The sequence below is a fragment of the Gossypium hirsutum genome, chromosome A05, assembly GCF_007990345.1.
Source record: "Gossypium hirsutum isolate 1008001.06 chromosome A05, Gossypium_hirsutum_v2.1, whole genome shotgun sequence".
NCBI classification, from domain to species: Eukaryota; Viridiplantae; Streptophyta; class Magnoliopsida; order Malvales; family Malvaceae; genus Gossypium; species Gossypium hirsutum.
The window spans coordinates 15,832,969-15,860,866 of record NC_053428.1 but is presented as its reverse complement, the minus strand read 5'-3'; the positions used below and the strand labels follow the sequence as shown (position 1 = coordinate 15,860,866).

Genomic DNA, 27,898 nt, shown 5'->3' with positions numbered 1-27,898 from the left:
TCCTACGTGGCAGTTTAAATGGATTTTAAATGCCAACTTGGATGTCTTATGTGACAGTCTAAATTAAATTTATTTAATTAAAAACCTATTTTTGTCCCAACAATTAAACATCCAAGTAGGTATTTAAAACTCATTTAGACTACCACGTAGGACCGCCGTTAGGGAGGTAACAGACCTTAACGATAGAGTGACCACTTTGTAACAAAATGATAACATAAGTGACTAAAACGTAACATTTCAAACATAAATGACTAAAATATAATATGAAGTAAACAAAAGTAACTATTTTTGTAGTTCACTCTTTTGGTATTTCAAGTTACAATTTTCTAGAAAAACCGAAAATGGCTGTAATGTGTTGACCATTTGGTTTCTTGAGCAGCCATTCCGGACAACTACCCAACAAGGGCCTAAGGAGGGTACAAATGGAATTCGATAAACACATGAGGTCTTTGGGCCAAAAAAGAATAAGAAAACACCGAATAAATTCACGGAATTGAAAATACAAAGCAAAAAGCGAAAAAGATCTACAAAATTTGCGCATATCACTTTCCCCTCTCTGCAGTATTTCTCTGACCGGGTACGCTTCCTTCTCATAACTTCAATATTCATTCGATTACCCTGTTCTGTTTGATTTGTTTGTTGTTTACTCTTTTAAGTACTGTAATTACCAGCTAATTCTGTATCATCTCCGTTTCTTCTGCCTTTGAGTTGTTGTTGTATTTAATTGCTATTCATAGATCTTTGTAGAGCGTAACATTTGTTACCGGAGGTGCTATATTTTACAGAACAAGTTTTTGATCATATAGATACACATTCTATTTTGTATATTTTTCTTTATTTAGTTATTATTGATTCTTTTACTTTTGACAAATAATCGGAAATCAATTAGTACCTAACCTAATGAATATCCAATAACCGTCGCTATGCTCGAGTTTTCTATTTTATTTATTTACTTTTTTTTTTTGCAGTGCGCGATGGTGTTTTTGAAGGGAGTATCAGCGCTATCCAGGCTAAGGTCACGTGTTGTAAGTTCGATGTGACTCTGATTTACCATATACCTTTTTTTCCCTAGTAGGCTGTGTGCGTAAGGTCTTATATATTGAATTTATTTGTGCTGCAGAAACAGCATTCCAGTCTCAGCAACTCTGTTAGATGGCTTCAAATGCAGTCCTCTTCCGATCTTGTGAGTTATCTATTCTCTTCCTACTTTTTTTTTCTTTTTGAAAATTCTTGTATAAGTTGTACATGAAAGACACGCTATTCTCTGAAAAGAAGAAACTCCTACGTTGGATCAGCAGTATACACTTGTATGTTGCAGTAGCACCGTCTGTTTGGCATATGATAGTGGGCTTCACTTAACACGCGTAAAGTTTTGGTCATGTCGAGTTTACCTGTAATATAGTGGATGCTATTACGGCCATTTCAATTATTGCTGTTGTGAAAGATTTTGCACATCTTATTATAATGCACAGTAATTATAATTTAAAAAATTCTTTATTAATGATTTTTAAAATCATTTATGCATACTAGGATATTTTATTTACCCAAAAACTATTCACGAGTTGTAAATTGAATCTATTTACTATTTAGTTCACAGTCATGAGCTTAAAGCTATTGATTGTTAACTTATCACAACCCAATTCTGATGAATGTTGGTCACAGGAAGAGCCGAAACCGCCAAATAGTGGCCACAATGACACCTTGTCGCTGTATTTAAATCCTAGCCTGAAAGTGACAATCTTTTATTTGCATTACTATTTAGTTATATATTTGGACTTCAAAATGGTTCATTTGCTACTTGGTTTTCCCATTTGGTCTTTTTAGCTTTTACTTGTATTCACCCTTGCTTATATTTGTAAATTAACTTATTTGGGGTCATTGCAGGATCTTCATTCGCAGTTGAAGGAATTGATTCCTGAACAACAGGTTTGTCTTATTTGTCTCAATGGGGTTCCATTTGTCCTTAAGGGATAGCTGCAGATGTAGTTACTATTTTAGCCAGTGCTGCTTAAAATTTATAACCACTTTTTATCTATGCCACTCCACTGATAAGTTGTTGAAGAGGCTCATTGTTAACTTTTAATCCTCACAAGTTTATCCAGCTAGTGTATAATCTATCATCTGTGTGATTCTGCCAATGATCATATGCAAGATCATAGCTTGTATCAAAATTGCCTTCACTAAATGGCTTCTTAGTTTTTTCCAGGAGCGCCTGAAGAAACTGAGGGCAGAACATGGAAAAGTGCAACTTGGGAATATTACTGTTGATATGGTAAAACATATTATATGTTTCTAGTGTTTTACTAGTGAAAATTTCTTTTGTGTTTTGTTTCTCAATTCAAAGTTGGAAAATTTTGAATGGCTTGTGAGTATATGTTTGGTTTTCTCATTAGCTGATTTCTGCACTGTGTTTGAAAGGTCATTGGTGGAATGAGAGGAATGACAGGGTTGCTTTGGGAAACCTCATTACTTGACCCAGATGAGGTATGGTTCACTCACTTACCATTAGAAACAGCGTTTTGACCAGACTATTGTGCTAAGTTACTATAATTACTGGAAGATAAAGTGACATTTATTTGGTAGATCTGAAAGGTGTTTTTCTTTTTCCAGGGAATTCGCTTTAGGGGCTTGTCAATTCCCGAATGTCAAAAACTATTACCAGCTGCAAAGCCTGATGGAGAGCCTTTACCTGAGGGTCTTTTATGGCTTCTTTTGACTGGAAAGGTGTGTAATTGTGTATGAGGTTCTAATAATAACTGGATACCTATTTTGGCCTGTAGTGGTTGATGACGTGCCCTTTTCCTCCTCCGCCTCAGATGCCAAGCAAAGCTCAGGTTGATGCTTTATCTCAGGAATTGCGTGACCGTGCTGTTGTTCCAGGTTTGTAGCTTCTGGATTATTCCTTGCAAGTGTAAACCTTAAACAACTTTTACCTCTCACTTGGTTCAAGCTGTGCAATTCTTACTTGGATTTCTCTGTTTGGTTATAGATTACGTTTTCAAGGCCATTGATGCTCTACCTGTTTCAGCTCATCCAATGACTCAATTTGCAACTGGTGTTATGGCACTCCAGGTTGCTATGCTTAATCATGCATTTGGTTTTAGTTGTAAACGTTGATGTTCTGTGTTCTTCAGTTTCATGATAAGATACAATTTTGACAGTAGCTGTTGTTCTTCAAAAGTTAACTAGCAAATGGCAAGGTTGCTCTGGAGTTTAAATGCATTCAATTTTAGTATTTTAAGACTGATTACCTGGCTTTAAACTACTATATATTTGAAGATCCCTTTTTGTATTCTTTAAACCACAAATTGTTATTTTATGCTCTCAGTTCTCATCTCTTGGTAATCAGAAAACCTCTTTCTAATAACTAGATAGCATCTGAGAATTAACTTGATAATCTTTATGGTTACGTTTTTGAGTTGCTCTAGTAGATGTCTATATTTGCTGTTCTGGTGCTATCATTTCCTTTCCTTTTTCTTTTTTTTTTCCTTATTCTCTCCTATGCATTATAGACTTTATAGGATATGGACTTCTTTATCCTATCATTATTTATGTAAGTAGCTTCATTTTTAGAAGTACCTCCAAGCGTTAATGTTATGTTTTAAATCTATAGTGGCATCTGTAGGCGTAAACAGGGCATATCCAATTTCAAGCTTGTGTTGTTAAGTTTCTTTTTCATGTATCTGAGTTAACAACTTTAATCTTTCAGGTTCAAAGTGAATTTCAGAAAGCATATGAGAAAGGGATTTCAAAGTTAAAGTAAGGCTTTCTAAGCATTTATACTATGATGGCATAATTATCTTGTGGTCATGGATCCTTTGTGATATTACTTTGCTTTCAGGTATTGGGAGCCGACATATGAAGATGCTCTTAGTTTGATAGCTCGTGTGCCATTGGTAGCTTCGTATGTTTATAGAAGGTTAGTGACATATATGATAAAACCTTGTCTATAGCACAGATAAGTTATTGGAGGACTTTTGTTTGTGAAATCTTCTTTTAGTGTTCCGAAAACCTGCAGCAATTTGTTTGTGTACTTCTGAGTGATGGAGAGCAAGAAGAGTTAAAGAGACAGAAAATATTGAGTCTAGGAACTTTAGGGAGACAACAGCAAATAGAGAAAAGTGAGAAACAAGTTAACCTGAGGGAGTAGACAGGAAATCTGAAAGCAAAAAAAATTCTATAACTCAAATCTCTGTTAAAAATACACCGAACAAATTTATAGAAAGAGTTTGTAACACTTGGCATAAATTTGTGATTCCAAGTAACTAACCGTCTGCAGTGGTCCTTCATCAATGTGTTGATCTGACGGTCTGTTTAATTCAGTTTGGCCTGGCCTATCAATAAGGATTAGGGATGGCAATGGGGCAGGCGGGGCGGATTTTTGCCTGCCCTGAAATTCCAACCCAACCCAGCATTAAAAGAATAAATCTGTCCCGACCCCGAAATTTTATAAAAAACCCAACACCAACACTGACCCGTCCCAAATTTATTTCATTTTATTTCTGGCAGCCACTAGTTTCTCAAAGAAACTTAGACAAAAAATAATGTGGATTTCAAGTTGTCTGTGGGTGGTGGCTTTACAAACATTTGAAAATTATCCAAAGTTTTAGAATGAAACTAGCTCAAGATTATTCAAAGTTCAATGAACGATATAATAAAATGTTAATAAAACTTTCTCTCTACTTCTTAACCCCAAAAATGTTGGCTTCATGAGAGGAACAAAAATAAAAGAAATTCACCTGAGAAATTCAAAGAAATTTATGCAAAAAAAAACTGAAAAGAGAATGCAAAGCAAAGAACCTACTTTCACTGTCGGTTTGGAGGGAGAAACAAAACCCCCAAGCCCCAACAGATGTCGATTGTTGCAGAGATGGTGAATACTGAAGACAGATATGGCGAAAGGATCAAAGGAGAATAAAAATCAAATCACTGATAATTTTAGGGATTGTTGGGAATTTTTAGGGTTTCAAGGTACTAAAGCTTAAAAAGAGGCGGCTGTAGCCAGTAGCCACTGGCTCGAGAAAGTTTTAGTATTAAAATCACTTAAGGGGTTAAATTGTAAATAAAAATCTAAAGAGGGGTAATTTTGTAAATACTCTGGTGTGGGTGTGTTTATCCTAAACCTAACCAGACTATTTTTTTAAAATTAAACCGATCCAACCCAAACCTGATTTCAGGAGAGAAAAAACCCTACCCTATTGAGTTGGAATCCGTCGGTTTCAGGTTTTTTTGCCATCCCTAATAAGGATGCTATTTCAATCTTATGAACCAACTGTACTGACATGTTAGGTGGCCCATCTGATCACACAGCTACATTGCCTTGTAATCCTTGTTTCATAAAATTATGTTTTTTAAATCGTGTTCTCTTTGGTTTTGAAGGATGTACAAGGATGGAAAATTTATTCCCATGGATGACTCATTGGACTATGGGGGGAATTTTTCGCACATGTTGGGATTCAGCAGTCACCAAATGCACGAGCTTATGAGGCTTTATGTCACCATACATAGGTTTGTTTTTGTTAATCTTCTATAGAGCATAAGATTTATGAGATACAGAATTTAAGTTGTGTATTTTACTTTTAATTTTACCAGTATGATATCTTCTAAAATATCCATCATCTTTTTGGTCAAATAATGTGTCACTATATTGATCCAGTTTCAATTTTGTGCTCCAGTGATCATGAAGGTGGAAATGTTAGTGCCCATACCGGTCACTTGGTAAGTTACAAATGGTTATTGTTATGGTTATAACTATTTTAAGTTGCCATGAGTTTTCAGTATCTCTGATCTCTGGTTATAACCATCTCATACCGAGGTCATCTGTTCAAGTTATCAAACAAATTGAAAATTTTCCAGCTTATGCCAATCTAACTGATGCTTGGTTTTTTATTTTTCTTATTGATGATCTGTATTTAGGTGGGTAGTGCACTTTCAGATCCTTATCTTTCCTTTGCGGCTGCATTGAATGGGTTAGCTGGGCCGCTTCATGGTCTGGCTAATCAGGTATTAGATCTTCCTTAATTGAGTTTCCTATCATTATTGCAATTTATTTTCTATTACTAGGTTTTAGCAAATATTACGTGTTATATAGAGCAATATGCTTTTTTGCTTCTAAAACTTATTTGTGTTAAGCTTTGGTCCATAACTTCCTTAAGCTTTATAGGTATTTAGCTGATGGTAATGATTCTAAATTTCAAGTGAGTTTGACTTTATGGAGTCTTTTTAGCCAATGGTTAAAATTTAGTCACTGCTTGTATTTGAATGTTTACTGCAGCCGAAAGTTCTTGACTGGAAGAAAGTAGTGATATCGGTTATTCATAGACTTCCTATCATATGATTCTACCAAATTTTTGTAGATGGGTTCATTCTGTCTCAAATCCCTCCCGCCATTCACTAATAGAAAAAAGTGCATGAATAGGTAATGTGTCACCATGGCCTACAATAGGTTTTCATTCATCTTTTTTCGAGTCTGGTTGTTCCTAGGTGCTTTCCATGCCTTACATTACTCATAGAAAAAGAGATATCTTGCTTCAAATGTTTACATAGTTTGCGTGTCTTGCTACTCCCAATTCAATCAGCACTTTCTAAATCTGTTGATCTTTGCAAAGCCACTATTGCAGCTTGGGATCATCTAATTCCCTAGAAGAAAACAATGAACTACGAGCATGGACATCCCCTGATTTCTTTTTATTGCCATCATAATAATCTTTACCCATTTAATTTGGTTAATGTACCATCACTGAGTAGTAGGGATTCTGAATCTAAAATTATGAACAAGTTTGCATCCTGGTGATTGTTGCTACATGTTTCATTGCAGGAAGTGCTACTTTGGATAAAATCTGTGGTAGAAGAATGTGGAGAGAACATAACCAAAGAACAGCTGAAAGACTATGTCTGGAAAACACTGAACGGTGGAAAGGTATCGTCTGAAGTTTATTTGAATATAAGATTTAGTTTAGCTATTATTTATGAAAATTCTTATGCCTTGAACATTTATTATAGCACCTGCTTATCTAGTGACACCTTACGTTTGTAACTCTTGATAGATGTGTAAATTTCGTTCCTGCCTCATTATAATCATTTTGTTTTGTTGCATCTGATCTAATACTCCTATTGAACTCGGGAGGAAAGGGATTCAGTGCTTATAAGCATCTTTTGGTTGCTTAGAAATTTCTATTTGTTTTGAGCTCTTTTGCTGCCTTCCTTTGAAACTGTTGTTTGAGATTGCATTTTACCTTTCAAGGTCCTCAGTTTTGGAGTTGAGCTAAAAAGCTGGGTTTAACATCTTTGGATGCCCAATAGCACATTTTGTTTTCAGTTCTTATTAGAAGCTCAATTCGATTGCCTTTATATGTCTTAATTTGATGTACTTTACGTTTGCAGGTTGTCCCAGGATTTGGTCATGGAGTATTGCGTAAAACTGATCCAAGATACATGTGTCAAAGGGAGTTTGCTTTAAAGCACTTGCCTGATGATCCGCTGTTCAAGCTGGTTCTCACTTATGCCTTAATGAGAGAATGTTAATGATTGTCATTTGTCCTCCACTGTTTACACTTCTACTTAATTGCTAAGGATACATAATTTTCATCATTGCAGGTTTCACAGCTTTATGAAGTGGTGCCTCCTATTCTTACTGAGTTAGGCAAGGTAATTTCTTATTTACATTCTTTGAGGTTTGAGCAGAAATCTTTTGACGAAATTGCAGATGTTGCCTTTTCTAAAAAATCACAAAAGAATGACATTGAGTGCAGTGGTAAAGTTCAGAAGACCGTGTAAAATTTAATATTTGATGGATAGAATCTGAAATCCTTGCTAGCTTGGTTTATTATTTGATATGAATGGTAAAATTGGGGAAATAGGATAAAGGGAAGGTAGGAATCCTCATGGTCTCTTTGCTGTAGTCATTAAAGCCTATGTCACTTAAGTGACATTTAGATATGGGTATGTGTTTGCCATGAGTTTTTTTTTTCCCATACCTCCATGCCCTTATCCATATATTTGATAGACATGGGTTCTTCAAGAAAAGTTACGAGTTGCGAATTTTAATTACAATTTTATATTGTTTTGTTGAATACTAGGTTATTATTTGGCAACTAAACTAAAACTTCAACGTGAATAGATTAGCACAAGAGATACATCATTTCTATTATGTTAAATTGGACTGTGGAATTTTGGGATGCTTGTAGGTTAAAAACCCTTGGCCCAATGTTGATGCACACAGTGGAGTGCTGCTGAACCATTTTGGTTTAACTGAAGCTAGGTACCATCTGAAGCTTTTCTTTCAGATAGTATAAACACGTTTCATTTTTTCAGTAGCATGAACAGCTGTTACTGATCTAGTAAATCTTCATTTTCCAAAAGATAATTTTTTTTTCCAACTTTATGTGCAGATACTATACCGTTCTTTTTGGTGTATCAAGGAGTATTGGAATTTGCTCTCAGGTTTGTTTTGCTGCTATATTTTATCTGCATTTTTTTGGATCACCAGGTGTTGCTTCAGTTTATATATGTTGTTTTCTGTTGGTACAGCTAATATGGGACCGAGCACTAGGATTGCCCCTCGAAAGGCCAAAAAGTGTTACAATGGATTGGCTTGAAAATTATTGCAAGAAAGCTAAAGCAGCCTAAAATCGGTGGATGAATTAATTAGCATAATAATTTCTCACAAGGATTGGTCTTGTGATGAGTGGAGCAGCTACCTACATGGTCAACGGCAAGCTGTTTCGTTTTTTTTAATAATTTACTGGGGAAATTACTTGTAAACGCGGACGCCGATTTGTTCAGAAGTTGAGCTATCGCAATAAAATTTGCCATGTTTTAGGTATTGTGGATTATCTTTTATTGATATTTTGTTTCATAAAATGGTTTGGTAGATTTAATAATACCAAGAGAAATGACGGATAAGTCTAATTAAACAGTGGTCAGTTTTTCAATGATTTCGGTGCTGGTCGTTGTATGAGTAGTTTTAACCTGTTAAAATCAGTAATTGGCTCCGTTAGTTTTACGTAAATATGGTTGAGATTACAGTAATGGGCTCCGTTAGTTTTACTTAAATACGGTTAAGATTACAGTAATGGGCTCCATTACTTTTCACGGAAACATGGTTAAGTTACAAAGACGGGATTGAGCTTCACATTGTTCTTGTCAATCTTTCATGCATGGATGACGTCATAGTTGGAAACTCTGAATAGTGGCGTAAGGCGGGGGAGGGTAATTGTGCTTCTGCCCCTTTTGCATGTGTGTTGAGAGATCAGTCTTTATGGATGTCGATTATCCGTTTCATGTTTCTTAAATATATATTTTTTACTATTATGTTTATCTAATCTAGATTAATGAGGAATGATCTAAAATCGAGATTGATTAAAAAATTTTAATTCATATTAACTTAAATGATCCAACTCAAAATTAATCAATCCAACCTGTTTAATCGATAGATCTAATACAAAGTATTATGTATTTAGATTAATTTTAACGCATTAATAGTTCATCACAATTTTTTATTTATGCACAAGTCTTTTTCCTTGTGTTATTTAATTTAAATATTTTCTTCAGTATCATATATTTCCTTAAAATGCCTTTAATAACTTAACGTGGGATATAAACTAGTAAACAAATCAAACCACCGCTTGCTATGCAGTTTAACCCACATTAAAACAGAGACGTGCAGAAAATATCAATGATCAATATTCTACCAAGGACGTAAAGCTTCTAAAAGAAAGTGGATTCCGGTATTCTTAAGCATAGCAAACTACGCAGTTCGACTGGTATTCACTTACTATAAGATTTTTTAAGTTCGAAAGATATGATAAATAAACTTCAAAGAAAGATGATATGACATTAACGAGTCCATTAAACATACCAACATGAGGAGGAAACAGATAAAGCATCCATAGCATAGCTCCAATACAAGGTTCAGTAATCAAACTTGAAGCAAGTCCGTTTTATGTCAGTACGAAGTTTATTACAGCAAACTATAGAGGGAAACTGAAACATGACCATGTCCAAACTGTGTTCTTTCCATAGAGCATCTACCTGCAATATTGATTTTCTGATGGAAATCAGTTTGCAAACAAAGTATATAAGCAAAGTTCAAAAAAAAGAGCACTTCTGGCTATCATTTTGGATATATCACCAACTCTACCTAGTGTTCTAAAACAAAAACTCGAGGCCTTGGCACAAAAATATAAAAGGCATCAACATGTAAAATTAGTTCCGTTTCAACAAAACATCATAAAAGCTAATAACATATTTGACATGATTCCATTTGGTAGAAAGTTGGGCAGAGCACGGGAATAAAAGCCACAGCCAAAGATAATGTTAGCCTTGGTACATGAAATTTCCTTGGTTATTAGGCTCTGTTTGTTTCGTTAACTAGGCTCCTGGAGAATACAACTTTTGTGAAGAGTATTCCACTTGAAGCTAATATCTTATAGTGTTTGGGTGATGCCACATGAAACATTTTGTTGTTTTGGAGATATTGTGAAACACATTTGAAGTTTTGAAATTATTATTGTTATTTGCTAATTTACTTCCAAAACAAATCATCTTTAATACAAATAAATTAAATAAAATGTGTTAATATTGCAATCATGAAAGAAAACCATAAATAATATCCAATCACATATTGATAACCATCGGCTTACATCTTAAAAAGAAAACAAAAAATTGGAAAAGAATTAAAGAAAACAAAACAAAAGAAACTGAACCTTCAATAAGATTATCATGATCATCAATTCCCCTTTAGCATTCTCCTTAGACCTAATGAACACAACTTTTTTATTGGCATCAACTTTTTTGAACGGGTAAATTGTTTTAGGTAAATATAAACTATTAATAGCAGCCATAAACCTAGTATAAATAGTAATTAGATACTTTAGGCTTGGACACTACGGTTAGAGGCTCTACAAAAACTAAAGCCTACTTTCTTTTTTGCTCTAACTTCCATTTAACATCACTTTAGCTTTGCTCTGTCTTTTTTTTTTTTTTTTTTTGGACTGCTTCGATTTTCCTTTTATTCTTCCTACTTCCCCTCACTGCATAACTTGGGTTACACTTCAAGGAGTCCTATTATAATAACATTTGATTCTCTACATAACAGCTTAACAGAATTATGAGATGGAAAAAGTAACAATTTAAAGACCAACTATAACAATAAAAACAGCAGCAAATAAGACAATTTACATTTTCCACTTTAATTTTTCAACACCGAAAAAACAGGTGGTGCTACATTGCAGTAACATGGGCAATTTCATCCATAGCACATGAAATTTTATTATGACAAGATAACATTGTCACATCTACTCAATGTTCAAGATGAAAATTGCAACAAGTGAAATTTTGAAAGGTCAGGGATGAAAATGAAATTATTCTAAGTTTGACAGGCTTCAGTGTAATTAATCATTTTAATTAGGATGATAATAATTTCACTCTTATACTAACTTTACAGAACCCTAACAGATATCCCAGATCAGCCATCCATGGACTATGGATTAAACAGCCATTTCAAACACTGGGGAAAGTAGCAGTGGCTTTTAAGAACAAGTTTAGTGTCAATGCCTTCAATGGCAAACAACATATTAGACAAAGCTTTCTGTGAATTAAATATGCAATATAGCTTACACAAATTATACAATTTTAGAAGAAGTAACACTACCAACAGACAACCAGTTGCAGCAACGAATTTCCCTATTTAGATTCCAAAATCACTCTAGACCCCAAAACGTAAGCATCAAACTCATTGTCTAATGGTGACAGAAATATAAACTAAGAAGAAAACACCTACGCTGTGGTATTGGCCATTAATATATTTCCAAAGTTTCAAAACCATGAACCGGTTTACATGATTGCAATAACCTAATGCCCTAATATTTTAAGAACCACATAATTCTCACACATGGAATAGGTTGAATTAGGTTAAGATTCAAAGTGAAGAGGTGAAAATGGCTCAAATTTTACATAAATAGCAAAATCAATACAATATTTTTTTTAAGAAAGAAAACGATTATAGCTAGTTCCAGAACATAAAATTGAGAGAACGTTTTTTTTTATCCACCATCAAATGTAAAAATTGCAAAAGCATAGATCTTTCATCTAAAGGATAAAAACCCAAATCTGGATAACAAATTCGATTATCAAACCGTAGAGCATCCGAGTCGAATCTAGTGAGTAGACCTGATCTCAATCCCAAAGTATAATGATAGAGGGAAGGAAGAAGCGATAGAAAGGGGACAAAGGGAAGACCTGATCTCAATGGGAGTGAGAAGAAGATTGTTGTTGGTGATGATGAGAGGAGGAAGGAGCATAAATCCTGTTGTAGACCTGCTCCCCGACCAGATAAATGCCAAAGGCAACGAGGGCGATGCCTAGGCCAGGGGTGGCGTGGCGGAGCTGATTGCTGAGCATCGGATGCTTCCTCCACTCGTCCCTCCTCTTGAAGAATTCCCCTGTTGATCCAAGTGGCTTCCCCATTCTCTCGCTCGTTCTCTCTCTGCTCTGCTCTGGTCGGCGTTTTCAGATTTTGGGCTACCCTCCATTCTGTCACTATTTCATATATATACCACTCTCCATATGGTTAAATTTTTGACTAATTCACTTATGGTTAAAAGAAAAACTCAAAACAAAGAAATACTCCTCCTATAGCTCAAATTGAGAATTTAACCTTATCTCTTTTTTATTTTTTATATCATTCATTAGTTGAAATAATTAAAATCGTTAATTACTTGCTTTGATATGAATTTTTCTTAAAATAATTTTTTCAATATTAAAAAATTCATATTGACGTGAAATTATTATCTTTATATATAAAGCTTTTCCTTAATACTTAGTTTAATTCATTAATTCATTTAATAAATAAAATCATACAATTCAAAGAAAAAAATAGTAAATATTTGTTGTAGATAGTAAATGACAAGCTCCATCAATATAATAAAGGATTTAGCCTCAACATCGATAAAATATTATGACACGTTGATAATTAGCTTTGTCACAACTCAGGTACGACGTATCTAGAGTGATTGCAAACACTTAATACGATAAGGAAATCAAACTTGGATGATCCAAAGCGGCGAGCAAAAATCGATAAAAGAATTGAGCATTAACCAAACTAGAGAGGACGACAACAAAATCATCCTTAAAATCACTTGTAAAACTAATATTAGCATAAGCACAACTAAAAAACGTGCTACAATAACAGATAAAAACTTAAAAAACTAAAGACTTATTAAACAATGGAAAAACAAATAAAAAACATATAATATTTAAGACAACATGAATCTAAATCGATACGTGAAATCATTTATTATTTTACAATACTCTCAAAACAGAAATATATTAAGAAGTTGACAAAGAGCCATCCAATTTCCAAGAAAAACTACTAGTGGCCGGTGGAGTTTTAGCGAACGATAAGCATCGTTGTCTGTCCAGCACAACTTGTAAAGACAACAAAAATACCCACAAAAGATGAGAGGAAAAAGGCGGGTGATAACCAGCATAGACGTTGACACAGACAAATGGTCTGATTCGAGACATCCTAAGAATCGACTTAATGAAATCTCATATTTTTAATATCAGAAAAAGAAATGATCCGTCAAGTTCAGAATTGATTTCTGATAATAGGTCAGGTCGTACCAATAAAAATCCATTTTATTCTATTTATTCCAATGCAAGGATTCAACAATCGTTAAGCCAAAATCATGGAACTATTCATACGCTCTTGAACAGAAATAAGGAATCTCAATTTTTGATAATTTTGTCATCATCTAATTGTTTTTTCATGGGCCTATTCAACGATGTAAAATATCACAATGTGATAAAACAATCAATTAAAAAAGATCATCTAATTCCAATAAATAATTTATTGGGTCCTTTAAGAACAGCCCCCAAAATTGTGAATTTTTATTCATCACTTTACCTTTTAATAACTCATAATCAGAGCTCATAGCGAAATATTTGGAGCTTGATAATTTAAAAACAGGTTTGCCACTAAACAAAACAAAAGATAATAAACAAATGACTTGGAGAAAAAAAGTTGTTCTTTAATATTTAAAATGAGAAAAATATATTTAAATATATTTAAACTCTTATTTTTTAACTATTACAATAACAACCGTATCAAATGATTTAAGACTTAATCAACATATTAAGGTGAAAAGAAAAAAATGCTTCTAAAAAAATCGCATTTATAATTTAATTGGATAGTTATTAATGTTAATTATTTGAATCAATTGATAATTTTATAAATATATATATCAAATTAAGTCAAATTAAAATATAAATATAAAATATAAAATACTAAATTTAAACTAGTGAAAATTTGAATACAAAATTTAACTCATAAAAAATTAATATTTTTTATTGAAAAAATTAATAAAAATTCTAATACATTTTTAGAGTGTGTTTGAAGGATGGTTTTGTAAGAGAGATTTTATTTATATCAAGGTTTTCAAAATTTTAAAATTCAATTTACTTATTTAGGTAAATATATTGAAGAATTTCAAAACTTGTTAGTAATTTTGATAGGGAACTCCAATATCAAGGTTTTTTTTTAATTAGTCTTTTAAGTCATTTAAAAAAAATTTAGGGAAATATATCATTTTTGGAGAGCGTATGTGAAAACGTGTCCAGTTGGACGTGCTTTCTATCAACAATCATTCTCCCTAATAGCTTTTTAAACGTTAACAACAGTAAAAATTTTTAAAATGGCCAACGGTAATTTTTTTCCTATAAATACCAAGTCATTTTTTATTCTTTTCACTTAAAGCCAACTCTTTCTGTTTTCTCTAAACTCTCAATTCTCTCGATTTTTGTTCAAAATTTTCCTATACACTTTGTTTAAAAATACCATAGTTTTATTTAATTATTTCACATATTCATTTCGATTAATTTTTCATGAATGACAAGCTTTCTAATTCGTTTCGACGACAAGCACATTTTCGCTCCTCAAGCGATAATGATAAAAAGAAATTTTAAATTTTATTTTTTCAATTAAGTTAAATTTAAAGTTTTTTAATTATTAAAATATATTAAAATATTTTATTTTGCCGATATAAATAGGTGGATGATCGTGTTTTTGAGGGGTTCATTCATAATTTGTCAAAGAGCCCAGACACTAAAATTCATGGTTATTTGCAAGAAGCGGGATTCTTATATGTGTCTCGTATGCTCGTGGGCTGCAAATTGGATCCTACACTCATTAGCAGATTGACGAAAATATGGAGACTCGAGACACACACATTCCATCTTCCATGCGACAAGTGTACAATCGCACTCGAGGACGTAGCTTGACGACTCAGTTTATCGATGGATGGGCTAGTCGTTCGGGATCAACGATTGTTCCTGGTAAAAAGGACCTTTCAGATGCATTTTTGGGGAAAGTGCCCAACAAGTTTCAAGGTGGTCGGATAGATATGAAGTGATTGTAAACTAATTTCAAAGAACTTCCTTCAAACGTGCCCAATGTCATCAAAGAATATTACGCCCGAGGATTCTTTTTTACGCCCCAATCAGAGGCATTCTAATGCCTAATCAAAGGCATTCTAGTGCCTAATAAATCTCAAAATTGGTACACATAAGGTGGATGCCAATCGATGGTTGCCTGCTCCTACTATAGTCATGGGCATGGTGGCGACTATTATTTTTACGTCCCTAATACGTTCCCATTTGTGACAAGGTAAAAATCATTTGACAATAATATGTAGTTAATATAATAAATGTTGTTTATTTATTATATGTTTGAATTAATATATCGCTTGAATAAGTGGAACCATGAGTCGAGTTACGTGGGACTACCGGAGCAGCTCGAAAATATTCGATTGCTGTTAGATCAACACTTAAAAATCGAGGTTAGTTACTGATTTTTTCAAACTTATAATAATCATACAATGATTTGTAATTTAAAATTCCGTACATAACAAAATTTACAATTGTGCACTGCAGTTTGAATGGATACTATGCACCGATTCGGATATCATAGAATGCATCCCGCTGAAATTTTTAGCCTTTCAGAGTATGTAGGTCATGAATGTTCTATTGATAGTGTACATGACAATAGAAATGTATAATCAGATCAAGTGATGCAACAGTTCGGGTGGAGGCAAAAAATTTCGCTGCCACTGCGAGACATGGAAGCACTACACAAGCTCGATCTCTGGGGGAAGACCAACGAAAATTGGTGAGATTACCACAAGAAATACTCAGCATTTGGGATCGTAGGATGAAATTCTTACCCATCCGCGAACCTTTTTTTCTCATTAGACACGGCGGTCTGTTTGGAGCACATGCCGTGGTTCGAAGTCGTCGGGAAGCCATATATGCTATTGATGGAGGTGAGGAGTAGGCAACTTATTCAGAAGAGGCCACAATAACCGCCCTAGCAGCATAGGTCCAGAAGTGGTGCTGCAACGTGTTTGTCCTCGGCATCAACCCAATAAGCGCCACTGATGTCTACACCATATCTCGGGCAGTTCACTCCATTTATTCTTGTATATAGTGGAAAGTGCATCTAGCTAGACCTGTTTTCCTATCATGTCAGCAAGAAAGCTCGCTCAGTTGAACGAATTTTCTTACCATTTCCACTAAAGTCTGCCAAAAGAGTATCTTGATCTCGAGAATCCAGGATAAGATTTGAAGCACATTTTGAAGATATTCGATGAAAATGTTGGTCCTGCGATGTGTTAAAAATTTTCGTCGCCAATAAAATTTTCAATTTTTGGTATTATTAAGTCATCGATGATGCGATATCACCTTGAGACGAACACATTTCATATATCTTTCCAAAATAAAACTATTATCTCAGAAACTTATCTTGTGGAAGTCGAATTCCAAGGTGATTTTGCTTTATACGGTCATGGGTGGAAGTCTATGTAAAGGTATCGATCAACAGTCGTTATAAGATCATGGATCAGAGTATAACGGAAGAGTCAGTTAACATTCGTTATACGAGCACAAACTTAAAACTTTTCGGATACCCGGAGATGTTGCTTTATAAATACCATACAGAAGTTTGAAGGAATAACCATAGGGAAAAACTGTGGGGCTTCTTGCTACAATCAATGTAATTTTTTTTTTCTCTATTTCCACACAGCTAATATCTTTAACCTTCTTTCTTATCCGAAGGTCGGCACTATTGTGGACACAAGAGGACTCTCAAGTGGGAAATGGCTGTGACATTAGAGTAAAAGTTATACTCCTTTGAGGACGACAACGATTGTCGTTATTAAACAACTCATTAATAACTACAACCATTGTTATACCGACTCAAGTTTGACCTCTACTTTGACAGAACACCCGCTCTCCGCCTGAGAGCCCCCTTGTGTCCATCTCGATGTTAGCCTTCGGATAAAAATAAAATGTTAATGATACTGACTGACTGGAAATAGAGCAAAAAATTACGTTAATTACATTGAAAAATCTCATCATTTTCCCTTATGAATATGACTTCAATCTTATGTATGGTATATATAAATCATCATTTGTAGGTATCCAAAAAGCTTAAACTAGTGACTGCATAACTACCGTCAACTGGCCCCCGGTTATATTCGAACTCATAACCGCATCACGACCACTGATTGGGACCTCCACTTACACTTCGACTCGTGATTGTATCAAGCACGGTCACCCCAAAACCTAACTTTCATATGATGAGTTTCTGAGGTAATGGTCTTATTCTTGCATGACATATGAAATGTATGTGTTTTAAAATATGTTATCGCATTCCCGATTCCTCAAATTTACTTATAAACTTTCATAGTTTCACTTTTAAAATCTTAAACCCTAATTCCTAAAAACTTTTATCCTAAACCTAACAAAATATTTAAAAAATTGCAAGGATGCGCTTTTACACTCTCTCCAAGATCGACCTAATTAAAAAAAAAAGCCTAAAAAGTTAATTAGAAAAAGATTAAATTATCCTTATACTTTGATATTAAAGAAATGTAGAAAATTGTTTAAAAGGTAACTCACTTTCCTTCACAATACAAGATTATGGCCCAAACTGTAGCTGGAGCCTAATCACTGACCCTCTAAGCACGCTCTAAGAGAAGCGCGTGGAGAATAAAGTACTTGGGTCCTCACCCGTTGATGATCATCGACATCCAGACGGCAAAAGATGAATGAATAAAGATCACAATCTTTTGAGTGCGCAGCTCCGCAACCCCCATCCCCTCCGATTCACGACCTCGTTCAAAATACTGCACTCAGCTGCAATGCCTCTGTCAACCCCCGCCGCTGTTCCAGGCGCTGATAAGGACGATGAAAGACGCACCGCGTTGACCACCAAGCCAGAATTCAACAGCTCCGATATGGAAATCGACGACGATGATGAGGAAGAAAGAGGAGAGGAGTTGCAAGTGTCTTCAAAACGAAACGGTTATTCAAAAATAAAACATCGTTCAATCAATTTTCATTGACTTAATTCGGAACGTTGATAATTTATGTATGATGATAACATCGTTTCATCTTTATGACATTTGAATTTTCTGAAAGGAGATTAAATATTTGAAGATGTTTAAAGTTATAATTTTTATGCCGTAACTTGAATGGGCCTTAGAAGATTGTAGTGTTCGAGGTGCAAAAGAAATAAAATAAGCATAATTTCTCATCGTGGGGAGAAAGGTTTATAGACTTGCATGTTTTTAACTGAGCCTAAGTACCTTAGTATTCCAAGAAATTTAGCACCCATTTTTTTAGTTTTAACATAATTGTATGTTATATTCAAAAAAAAAGAAAAAAATACTTGTATATAATGCTGCTGACAGGTCTTTTTCTTAGGTGCTTGATGCTTGTTATGTTAGCATCAGGTGAATTGATACATCTTTAACTTGTTCCTGTAGTACTGCAATGAAGCAGCCGTGCAGGTGCTCCTATTTAATCTTCCTTTACTTTGGCTTGGTAACTACTTTTAGGGTCCAGATTATAAGAAAACAAAATGGAAAGACCTCATCTTTTATAGATCTGATTAAAGGCTATTTCATAGTCTGACCAGAAATGATGGTTATTTCTTGTCATTTTGATTGAGTTTTTCTTCAATGCAGATGGTAGTAATATTTTGGAGTCCAAATTAAAGGCTATTTCATAGTCTGACCGGAAATGATGGTTATTTCTTGTCATTTTGATTGAGTTTTTCTTCAATGCAGATGGTAGTAATATTATGGAGTCCAAGGGGCATGGTGGACACTTGGGATCAGATCCGTTAAGTGCTCCTGGAAGGTCTGAAATGAGAATACCATCTAAAACCCTTTATGTAGGAGAGAGTAGTGCTAGTTTCAACTTATGTAGTCTTCCAGATGAGCCATGGGCAACTCAAAGGGAGGATCTATGCAAAAACTACAACGGTTCAAAGTATCCAATATCTGGAAAATGGCCTGCAAATGAAAAGGCAATCCAAGAATATGGGGTTAATGGACAAGATGCTCGAGTCATTTTTGAAAGAAAGGCCCATGAAGACCACCATGAACAGCATACTAGAAGCAAGGTCAATGAGATTATGTATGAGGCTACTAATCTAATAAGTGTTGATGGCAAAGAGATAGCTATCAATGATGTTATTTCAATACTGGGCAGATATCACTCAGGTGTCGGAGTTAGTAGTCATGGTTTTGAGCAAAAAAGCGAGCAAATGGGCATGCAAACAGAGAATAATAAACGGAGTATAAAGTCAAGGTTAGTGATATATGCCTTCTGTAACGTAGATTGAACCCAAGCTTCTTATTGTGTCCTTTTTGCTAGTAAATTTCTACCTTCCCAAGACTAGTTGTCCATTATTTTACTAACAAATAGGTTTTACAGATCTTCTGCTCCGCAAACTAGTACTGGAAGTCTGTACCCTGGTGCTGAGTTTAATAGCGAGAACAAACGCCCTGCACTTATTTGTGACTTCTTTGCTAGAGGGTGGTGTGTCAAAGGAAGTTCATGTAAATTTATTCACATAAAAGATAGTGGTACTAATCCTAGACAACAATCTGAGGAAGATGCAGCTGTAGCAGATGAGAAAATAGCTGTTCAGCTTGATGAAGGTACAACTAATTTTCTGCATTAAGGATGATCCAGAACCTTCTCTACTGTGATATCTTACAAGAACTTTATGCATCAGGTATTCAAAATACTGCTGAAAAATCAAGGCCACACTCACCTGGTTCTTCTGACAGATTGCCTTCATCAGCTAGAAATGGGACAGCATCATCTCCTTTAATCCATAGTAAGGATAAATCTATTGGCACTTCCCTTGGATCTCAACAGTTTCAAGCATCTACAGATGATTCCGAGCCATCTAAGGATGTAAGACAAACCAGTATAGGTCAGAGTTTACCTGCGGACAATTATGTCAAGCCTGGTCTGCTGAGTGATAGAGGTAGTTCTACCTTCAGGAATGGTTTTCTTCCTAAGCATATACCTTATTTAAGTGGCTCGGTTACATCTCTGGGCAATACATATAAAGAGAACCAAAAATATCGTGTCTCAACATGGCTAGCATCATTACCTTTTAGTTCTTCTTCAAGTGCATGCTCTGTTGATGCTCAAAAGATGTTGAAGAATGACAGAGAACACCATACTTCCCATCCATCTTCTTTGCTGCAAGGCTCTTCCCCCTTCTCTGGTTTTGAACCAGAAAACTTTCCTGCAACTGATATTGCTAAGGATCCATTGCACTTCACCGAATATAGAATAAAAATTTCTTCAGATGATTGGGAACCATCAGTACCCTTTCGACCATCCTTTTTTATCACTTTTGGCTCATCATCCCCTCGACGCCAGTATGATCCTCTTTGTGATAGCATTGATTTGTCCAATGTAGGGGAGAGGTCTCTTAAATTTTCTTTCTCTAGTCAAGGTCCATCCCTCCTGGATGTAGCATATCCACCAACATATGATGATTCTACATCAGCAGGGCCACTGGTCCCTGCATGTAATGCTGATAAAATAATTGCATCTTGCCATGGTAGATATGTTGAAAATTTGGTCAATAACAATTACCACACTTCTGGAAAAGATTCAACAACTGATGCAAATGATGGGACCTCTGCTGCTGACATGCAAAATGGAACACTGGTTAAAGAAGAGATTTCCTCGGTTGCTTCTCATGTCAAAGACATTTCAAAGACAAGCAAAACTGATACTGATCGTGATGCTAGACATCGAAGGGATGGGTTTAGATGCAAAAAGGACTTGAAAGTAGATAGAGTTAGAGAAAAGAATGAAATAGATATTGAGCATAAGGCAGATGGGGAGGCACTCAAAGAGTCTAAAGCAATGAGGCATTTCCATGCTGCTCTTGTAGATTTAATTAAAGAACTTTTGAAACCAACTTGGCGTGAGGGTCATCTCAGTAAAGATGCTCATAATAGAATAGTCAAAAAAGCAGTTAACAAGGTTATTGGCACCATGCAACCTCATCAAATTCCACTTACCTTTGAATCAGTTAAGCAGTATCTTTCAGCATCCCAATCAAAAATAGCAAGGCTTGTTCAGGTGAGCGTTTTTGATTTGAGAGTTGTTATGGTATATACTAGCATGATCTAGAATAGGTGTGCTATTACTTCTACCAACCCCGATATTCCCTCTAAACAAAGATTAGATTTTTTAAGTGTGGATATTTTTTTCTCCATCAGTTAGGTTTACTATTATTTACTAGTCTACTTTTTAATATAATTCATTTATCAAACTGAGATTTCCCCACCACTGTTTTGCAGGGATATATCGAGAAATACGGAAAATCTTGAGAGGCAGAGTGCTTATGTATTTGTACGGTTTTGTGCCCTTTACTAAGGGAATTCCTAACAATGATGTTTTTAATATATTAAACTGATAACCATGGCAGTATTAGGAATTTTCTCATGAAATCTTTTCATATTTAATTTCCTTTTTCCTTTACAGTTTATGTAGCTTATCAATAGTTGGTATGATTCTAAGTATGTTTATCATCTTAGCTTGCATGCCAGGAAATCTCCTAAGGAGTTTAACCTAAACTTTCTGTTAGGATTATGTAAGATCAGTTAAAATGTTTTGTATAAATGGGACTCCCTTGGCTTGTTCTGAACTCATGGCCTTTTCAACATTTTCTATGGATGTAAGTCACGAGTTCTAAAACAGTTTGGCTTTATTTCGTAGTACCCTGCAGTTTTGTGAAAACTATCAGGCTACATGAGTTGTAATATGAAGCTTAAGCTTCATGTTTATGGTTATAGGGAGTGTTGATATTTATGGTCTCTTATGGTTCAAACTGGTGTAAAATACATGACAGTTTTTACGTAGGTTCACTGCTATTTGATCATCTTTTTGACCTTGTTCTGTTAGCTCTAGTTTTCAGATTTGCGTGCTTACAGATAACATCCGTCATCTTGCTTGTAGCAGAATTTATAGGGGGTGAGGCACTTACCTCATTTTGCTTAAGGCATACCTTTCCTTCAATGATTTGATACTAGACATTCCTAAGCAGTTGCTTTTGCCCTTTCCTCTGATGGTTTTTTTTATTAGAATCATGTTACGGCATTACATCATCATAGGAGTATAGGACTGACTTCATAACGCATAGGTTAGTTTTTTGTGATTAAAGAAAATCCTCCACATTTTGCTTCAGGATTGGCAGTTCTGAGATAAAACAGACAGAAAGGGGCGTTATCAATTTTCATCGGTTAAAACTTGCGGGGATCTATGGACTATGGAGGCTCGACGGCAATTTGATCTTCTTATTTTTGTTGGGTGGATTTACCAATGAAGCTGGTGAAGTAAAACAATGAAGCAGCTCTCTTATTTTTAGATTTTAGTGGAATCTAATGATTATATTTTGCTGTTATTTGATCAGGAGACAAATCTTTCAATCATTGCATGAGCTTCTGATGCCAACGAGCGTAACCGTATCCATTGCTTTCAATTAGTGGTATGTTCGATTGGTTCATTTAATATTTGCCGAAAAAAACTTGCCTGATTTTGATGCTTATTTTCCCAAGTATCGAGAACAATCTCGTATTTGCGTCATTAATCCAACAAAATAATGGCATAAACAGTTGCAACTTCAAGTTTCCTAGAATAATAACGATATGGGCTACGTTGCGTTCGTCCTCCTTTCTTTTTGGGCCTTAAATTTCTTACGTAAATAAATTCCGATTGTCAAATTTTTACTTTTAATTTTTTTTTTAAATTTAGTATATTTTAAGAGTATGGCTATATTATTAAGCTATTGTCATTTGTTAGAACTATTGGACTTTTTTCCTTGCAATTTTAGCCCAAAAAATCTTGCCTTTTTTGGTACACTATAAATTGAGAGAGGGGACTATATTAATAAGGTTTGAATTCTAATCACACTGGAGTGTCAAATGAAAAGCTTAACCATGGCTCTCTTGTATTATTGGCATTTTTTATATTTTTTAAAAATAAATTTTAGAATGCTTTGGTCTAAAAAATTGACATCCCACTAAGAAAAGTTGCCCCCTAGTTGCTGGATTTTAACATGCATAAAATAGACAAACAATAATTCTAATAAAAATCTGATCTTAAGATTTAGTGTCCATTTTCCAGATCCTTCCACTGCCTAACTCCCCTTTGACAATAGACAAACCTTTAGCTTTGGTCACCTCAACTTGCATTATTCAAATGTTAGATCATCACCTTCAGTAAAGAAATATGATTTATCTTTAGATTTCTAGAAAAGTTTTTTTTCGTCATTTTTATATTTTAATCCAGTGAGTTAAAAGAGATATTTACAGCATAACTTACACCTAAGATCCCTGTGAAGCATCTTAATTCTTTAACTAAAAGAAAAATGAAGGAAATGGCGTGATCAAAGGGAATGGGACCCAGGTGTCAATCCAAACACATGACTTCTATTTTTTTTTTGTGGACCCCCGATAATAGATCTAACGAATAGGACAAACAATTGTATATGTTACACTTGTGAATCAATATATCAACCTACTCTCTTGAACACTCTCATCAGATTAGAATTAAATAAAGAGTAGATATTGTTTTGCGGGCCCCCTTCCCTTTACTCAGTCATCTTCTCATCCTTATCCATCTCCTTTGGACGAAATATCATGCCCACTCCTCATTCTTCTATTGCCAATATTCACTCGTCATTAATTGCCTTTAAATTTAATTTCCTACAAACTATTATAAATTTGGAAATAGCAAAAAGAAACCCCTTTTCCTTGTAGGAAGAGAGAGGGAGAGATATTTTTTAGCTAAAACTTTACCTATATATAATATCACCATATACCCATAAGAAACATTACATTACAGAAAAGAGAAACCAGAGAGAGAAAAAAAAGAAAGAAAAAATGGTTCTGCTAGACAAAATGTGGGACGATGTAGTAGCTGGGCCTCAACCTGAACGTGGTCTCGGCAGGCTTAGGAAGATCACCACCCAGCCTTTGTCCATCAAAGGTAAAAATCTCAATACTATGCATGGATTTGATTTTTTTTTTGTTGACTGTTGAGTGACTGACTGAGATTTAATATGTTTTGGTTAGATGAAGGAGAAAAGAAAAAGTACCAGAGGTCGTTGTCGCTGCCGAATAGTCCAGTGTCAGGTCCGACACCCGTGACACCGACGACTCCGACGGCGCGTAAGGAGAACGTGTGGAGGAGTGTGTTCCATCCGGGTAGCAACCTAGCCACCAAAAGTATAGGTTCTGATGTTTTCGACAAGCCACAACCCAACTCTCCTACCGTCTATGACTGGTGCGTATACCTCGTACCATGCATGCATGGATTTTGTCTGGCTGCTACTTCTTTAGCCACTTGGTTTTTTGGTTTTTGGGCTTTGATCATTCACTAATCTATCTATTTGGTTGCTGAGGAAAATGAAATCTAATTAATCATGGCAAGGGTGATAGCAACGGTTAACCAGATAATCACTAAATATAAATATATAATGAAATCAAGATATTTTAGAACACAAGCCTCAAGGATTTTCCTATTTTTTTGTTTTTTTTTTCTAACGTTTTCTCAGCAACCAAACGGAGGCTCAGAGACAGAGCATGAAGGAAAACTTGGCTATTTGTTTGGTCGCTGCGTGGAAATAATTCCTTTTGATCAGTATACACTCTTATACGCATTTATGGTATAACACTAGTTGTTTCTTATTATTAACTTTAATTATTTTATAACAAACGAAAATTAGATGACTTGCTTAAAATAAGTAAAGATTAGATATTTCAAAAGAAATATTTAGATATATAGACTTTTTTTAATCAATTTCACGACGATTCTGGATCAAAGGGGCTGAATCTAATTTCTGGGTATGAAAACTAAACTGTGTACCAAGATATTGAAAGCACTTGGGTTGCATGCGATGACAGGCTTTACAGTGGGGAGACCAGGAGCAAGCATCGCTGAGAGGGTGGCGACTGACAGGCGGCTAGCAGGCTGCTCTCGTGAGCCAGGGCTGCATGTAAATAGTGTGTCTTCTCTTTTCTTTTCTTTTTCAATGTTCTATTTTGTCTGTCTTTGTCTCTTGATGCTATTTTGATGTCTCGAGTAACCGTAGAAGGTGTTTTAAGAGCTGACTAAAGCTTTAGTTAGCCCTTGTCTTTTTGTAAGTAATGTTGGCCAAGGGTGCGCTAGCCCACGGTGGTTATTGATGCTTTGTCATTCAAGCTGCCACCGTGAGCGGCGGATATATTACATAAATAAATAAAGAGATTAATGGGGTATGTGTAATGATGTGCATAAGTATGTTATTTTAATTTAATCAAAGCATTAATAATACTTAATTAATTTTGGGGTTCATCTCCATTTATCTTTTAATTTTTTTTAAGGTCAATTATTGAGGTGAGAAGAGGATAAGGGTTTCGCTCCCATGGTACATTTTTTGGACCCACCTATGTTAGACAAGGAATGGTTACGAAAATGGTGTGATGGGGGACCTATTTCTTACCATTAGAACTGGGTACTTTGTAAAATGGCTAGTGCACATTTTTCAAGTAGATTTGAAGTGATAATAAGACTCAAGACCTAGAATCAAGAATACCATAAAGGTACCCGTAAGTTATCAATAAGTGATTGGGTTGCTTACTATGCTAAGATACATTATTTTTTTTTTTGAAAAAAAGCTAAGATACATTATCATATGCAAATTTAGGGGTTGGTATGGGCATTGACTTTTTAAAATGAAAAATTGTTATTTAAGTTATCTAATTTTTTTAAGATAAAATTAAATATTAATTTTTAAAATTATAAAAATTTAATTTAATTTTTTAAAAATTATAAAAAATTAAAATTTTATTCGGTTTCCTTAAAAAATTGTTTTAACTTCATTTTTGCACATTATATTTTTAAAAGAAAATGATATTATTGAAAGAGATAATTATAAATATTAAATATAGATCGTAAAATAAATATTATATATATATTCCTATTATTAACAGCCCGTTGTTTAAAGATCAAAATTCAAAATTTTAACGATTTTAATTTTTCCCCTTTGTTGGTATTTTTTTTTTCCTTTAAGCATTGAGATAGCTAGTATGACATGATATGACTGTTAATAGCGCTTGGTAGAATGGTAGTTACAATTCAACGAATATTTGATAGGTTATTGTAATTTATCATATTTAATTGGGATATATATTTCTTTTCATACAATATTAGGATAGGAACGTGAATAACATGGTTTGAATTCATACCAAATAAATATTTGATAAAAGTTTTAATAATCGTTTCATTAAATCAATATAACTTGAGATATTTTGACTTGAGTTTTTTATCAAATACATTTGAATATTTTTAGTAATTCATTATTAAAGATATGTCATACAACAATCAAATCAAAGAACTAGTCAAAAATTTCAATGTAATAAAAAATTTTCACTCGCTTAAATCATATACTTGTTGATTATAGTGGATAAATTTTAAATAAATTTTGTATACGTGTAACTTCGTCTGGTTAGAATTGAAATTAAATTTATAATTGTTAGTGAAATTGTGTAGTTGCAATTAAACAAAAATAAGAGACGCAAATTTAACAAATATAAGTGGGTTATTTACTTTGAAGTCAGCATGTTAGTTAAAACTAGTTTAACTGTAAAAACCAACCTAATCTTTATTACATTAGTTAAAACTTAAAAAGGCTGTGCTTACTCAAAAGATAAAATTATAACTAGTTTTTTTTTTCCTCCTTCATGTACTCTAATTCTATTTCTGGCAAATGTACTTTATTTTGTTGCAATTATTTAAAATTACAAACAATTCTTTGTAAAATATTTTATTTTGAAAATCTAAACTTTCAATCTTGCAAAATATATTAGTCTTGTAAAATTATACACCAATTTTATTGGAGTTTTATTTTACAATTTTTTTATTTAACAAAACATTGTCATTTAAAAATACATATTTGAATTAATTTTATTTCATAAAGACGGCAAAATCAAAATTTAACATATAATTTTTATAAAAATAATATATTTGAATATATATCATTTTAAAAAATTGAAAGTAGGGACTATATCTATTTTTTTATCAAGACAGGGAAGGAGAGAAGATTATTTCAATAATTAAAATTTTTCATTAAAAACAAAACTCATATTTCATACGGGAATACTTTGATTTAATTGACTCAATTTTTGAGTCTACCAAATATTAGAGAATGATATTATAACAACTCATTTTAATATTGATACACTAGATAGAATTTCTCTAATTCTATTAAATTAACTAGGATGTCCTAAATTTCTTCATTTCGTATGTGATAAGTCCCCCCCCCCCCCCAAAAAAAAGTTAAAAACTAAATGGACACAAGATTCTTTGAGTGATAGAATATTTACTTTGTAAAAAGCAATGTGTAGCATCATGTTCTCGTCTTATAAAGCTGCCGGCAACCTTGATGTTGTTGGGTTTATCTTTTAACAGGGTTAAATTATTTTTTGAGTTCTTAATTTAATAATTATTTTCATTTTGAAATTTGAATATATTT

The 27,898-nt window shown here is 34.1% G+C and overlaps 4 protein-coding genes across 11 annotated transcripts; 3 read left to right on the top strand and 1 right to left on the bottom strand.

The window, feature by feature from the left end:
* Positions 1-429: 429 nt before the first annotated feature.
* Positions 430-8,824, top strand: LOC107913953 (citrate synthase, mitochondrial). Of its 2 annotated transcripts, none has more exons than XM_041113614.1 (20): positions 430-577; positions 969-1,025; positions 1,121-1,183; positions 1,885-1,926; positions 2,207-2,272; positions 2,419-2,484; positions 2,611-2,724; positions 2,817-2,880; positions 2,990-3,072; positions 3,710-3,759; positions 3,842-3,919; positions 5,380-5,508; positions 5,676-5,718; positions 5,917-6,003; positions 6,818-6,919; positions 7,384-7,491; positions 7,597-7,647; positions 8,187-8,260; positions 8,391-8,442; positions 8,530-8,824. In XM_041113614.1, exons 2-20 carry the CDS (start codon positions 975-977, stop codon positions 8,626-8,628), a joined length of 1,422 nt encoding a protein of 473 aa, XP_040969548.1. In that variant the 5' UTR covers positions 430-577; positions 969-974; the 3' UTR covers positions 8,629-8,824. The 2 variants fall into 2 exon arrangements, with proteins under 2 accessions (XP_040969548.1, XP_040969549.1); XM_041113615.1 differs by lacking the exon at positions 430-577 and adding an exon at positions 600-769.
* A 991-nt stretch (positions 8,825-9,815) lies between these two features.
* Positions 9,816-12,545, bottom strand: LOC107913954 (NADH dehydrogenase [ubiquinone] 1 beta subcomplex subunit 3-B). 2 transcript variants are annotated; one of them, XM_016842636.2, is made up of 2 exons: positions 12,241-12,545; positions 9,816-10,048 (listed from the first exon to the last, which is right to left on the bottom strand). In XM_016842636.2, exon 1 carries the CDS (start codon positions 12,466-12,468, stop codon positions 12,247-12,249), a length of 222 nt encoding a protein of 73 aa, XP_016698125.1. In that variant the 5' UTR covers positions 12,469-12,545; the 3' UTR covers positions 9,816-10,048; positions 12,241-12,246. The 2 variants fall into 2 exon arrangements, with proteins under 2 accessions (XP_016698125.1, XP_016698126.1); XM_016842637.2 differs by having other exon boundaries at positions 9,816-10,032; positions 12,241-12,534.
* Positions 12,546-17,976: 5,431 nt separating this feature from the next.
* On the top strand, positions 17,977-24,373 carry LOC107913951 (protein FRIGIDA-ESSENTIAL 1). Of its 5 annotated transcripts, none has more exons than XR_005927135.1 (7): positions 17,993-18,363; positions 19,131-19,656; positions 19,783-20,009; positions 20,087-21,462; positions 21,684-21,735; positions 22,571-22,713; positions 22,796-24,373. XR_005927135.1 is itself a non-coding variant. In XM_016842632.2 (6 exons), the coding sequence occupies exons 1-5, from the start codon at positions 18,108-18,110 to the stop codon at positions 21,711-21,713; spliced, it is 2,415 nt and encodes an 804-aa protein (XP_016698121.1). In that variant the 5' UTR covers positions 17,993-18,107; the 3' UTR covers positions 21,714-21,735; positions 22,571-24,373. The 5 variants fall into 5 exon arrangements, 1 of the variants encoding a protein (XP_016698121.1); XR_001688670.2 differs by having other exon boundaries at positions 21,684-22,356; XR_005927136.1 differs by having other exon boundaries at positions 21,684-22,356; positions 22,571-22,718.
* Positions 22,985-25,643, top strand: LOC107913952 (auxin-repressed 12.5 kDa protein). 2 transcript variants are annotated; one of them, XM_016842633.2, is made up of 4 exons: positions 22,985-24,372; positions 24,459-24,669; positions 24,941-25,051; positions 25,290-25,517. In XM_016842633.2, the coding sequence occupies exons 1-3, from the start codon at positions 24,267-24,269 to the stop codon at positions 25,011-25,013; spliced, it is 390 nt and encodes a 129-aa protein (XP_016698122.1). In that variant the 5' UTR covers positions 22,985-24,266; the 3' UTR covers positions 25,014-25,051; positions 25,290-25,517. The 2 variants fall into 2 exon arrangements, with proteins under 2 accessions (XP_016698122.1, XP_016698123.1); XM_016842634.2 differs by lacking the exon at positions 24,941-25,051 and having other exon boundaries at positions 25,290-25,643.
* The last annotated feature ends 2,255 nt before the right edge of the window (positions 25,644-27,898 follow it).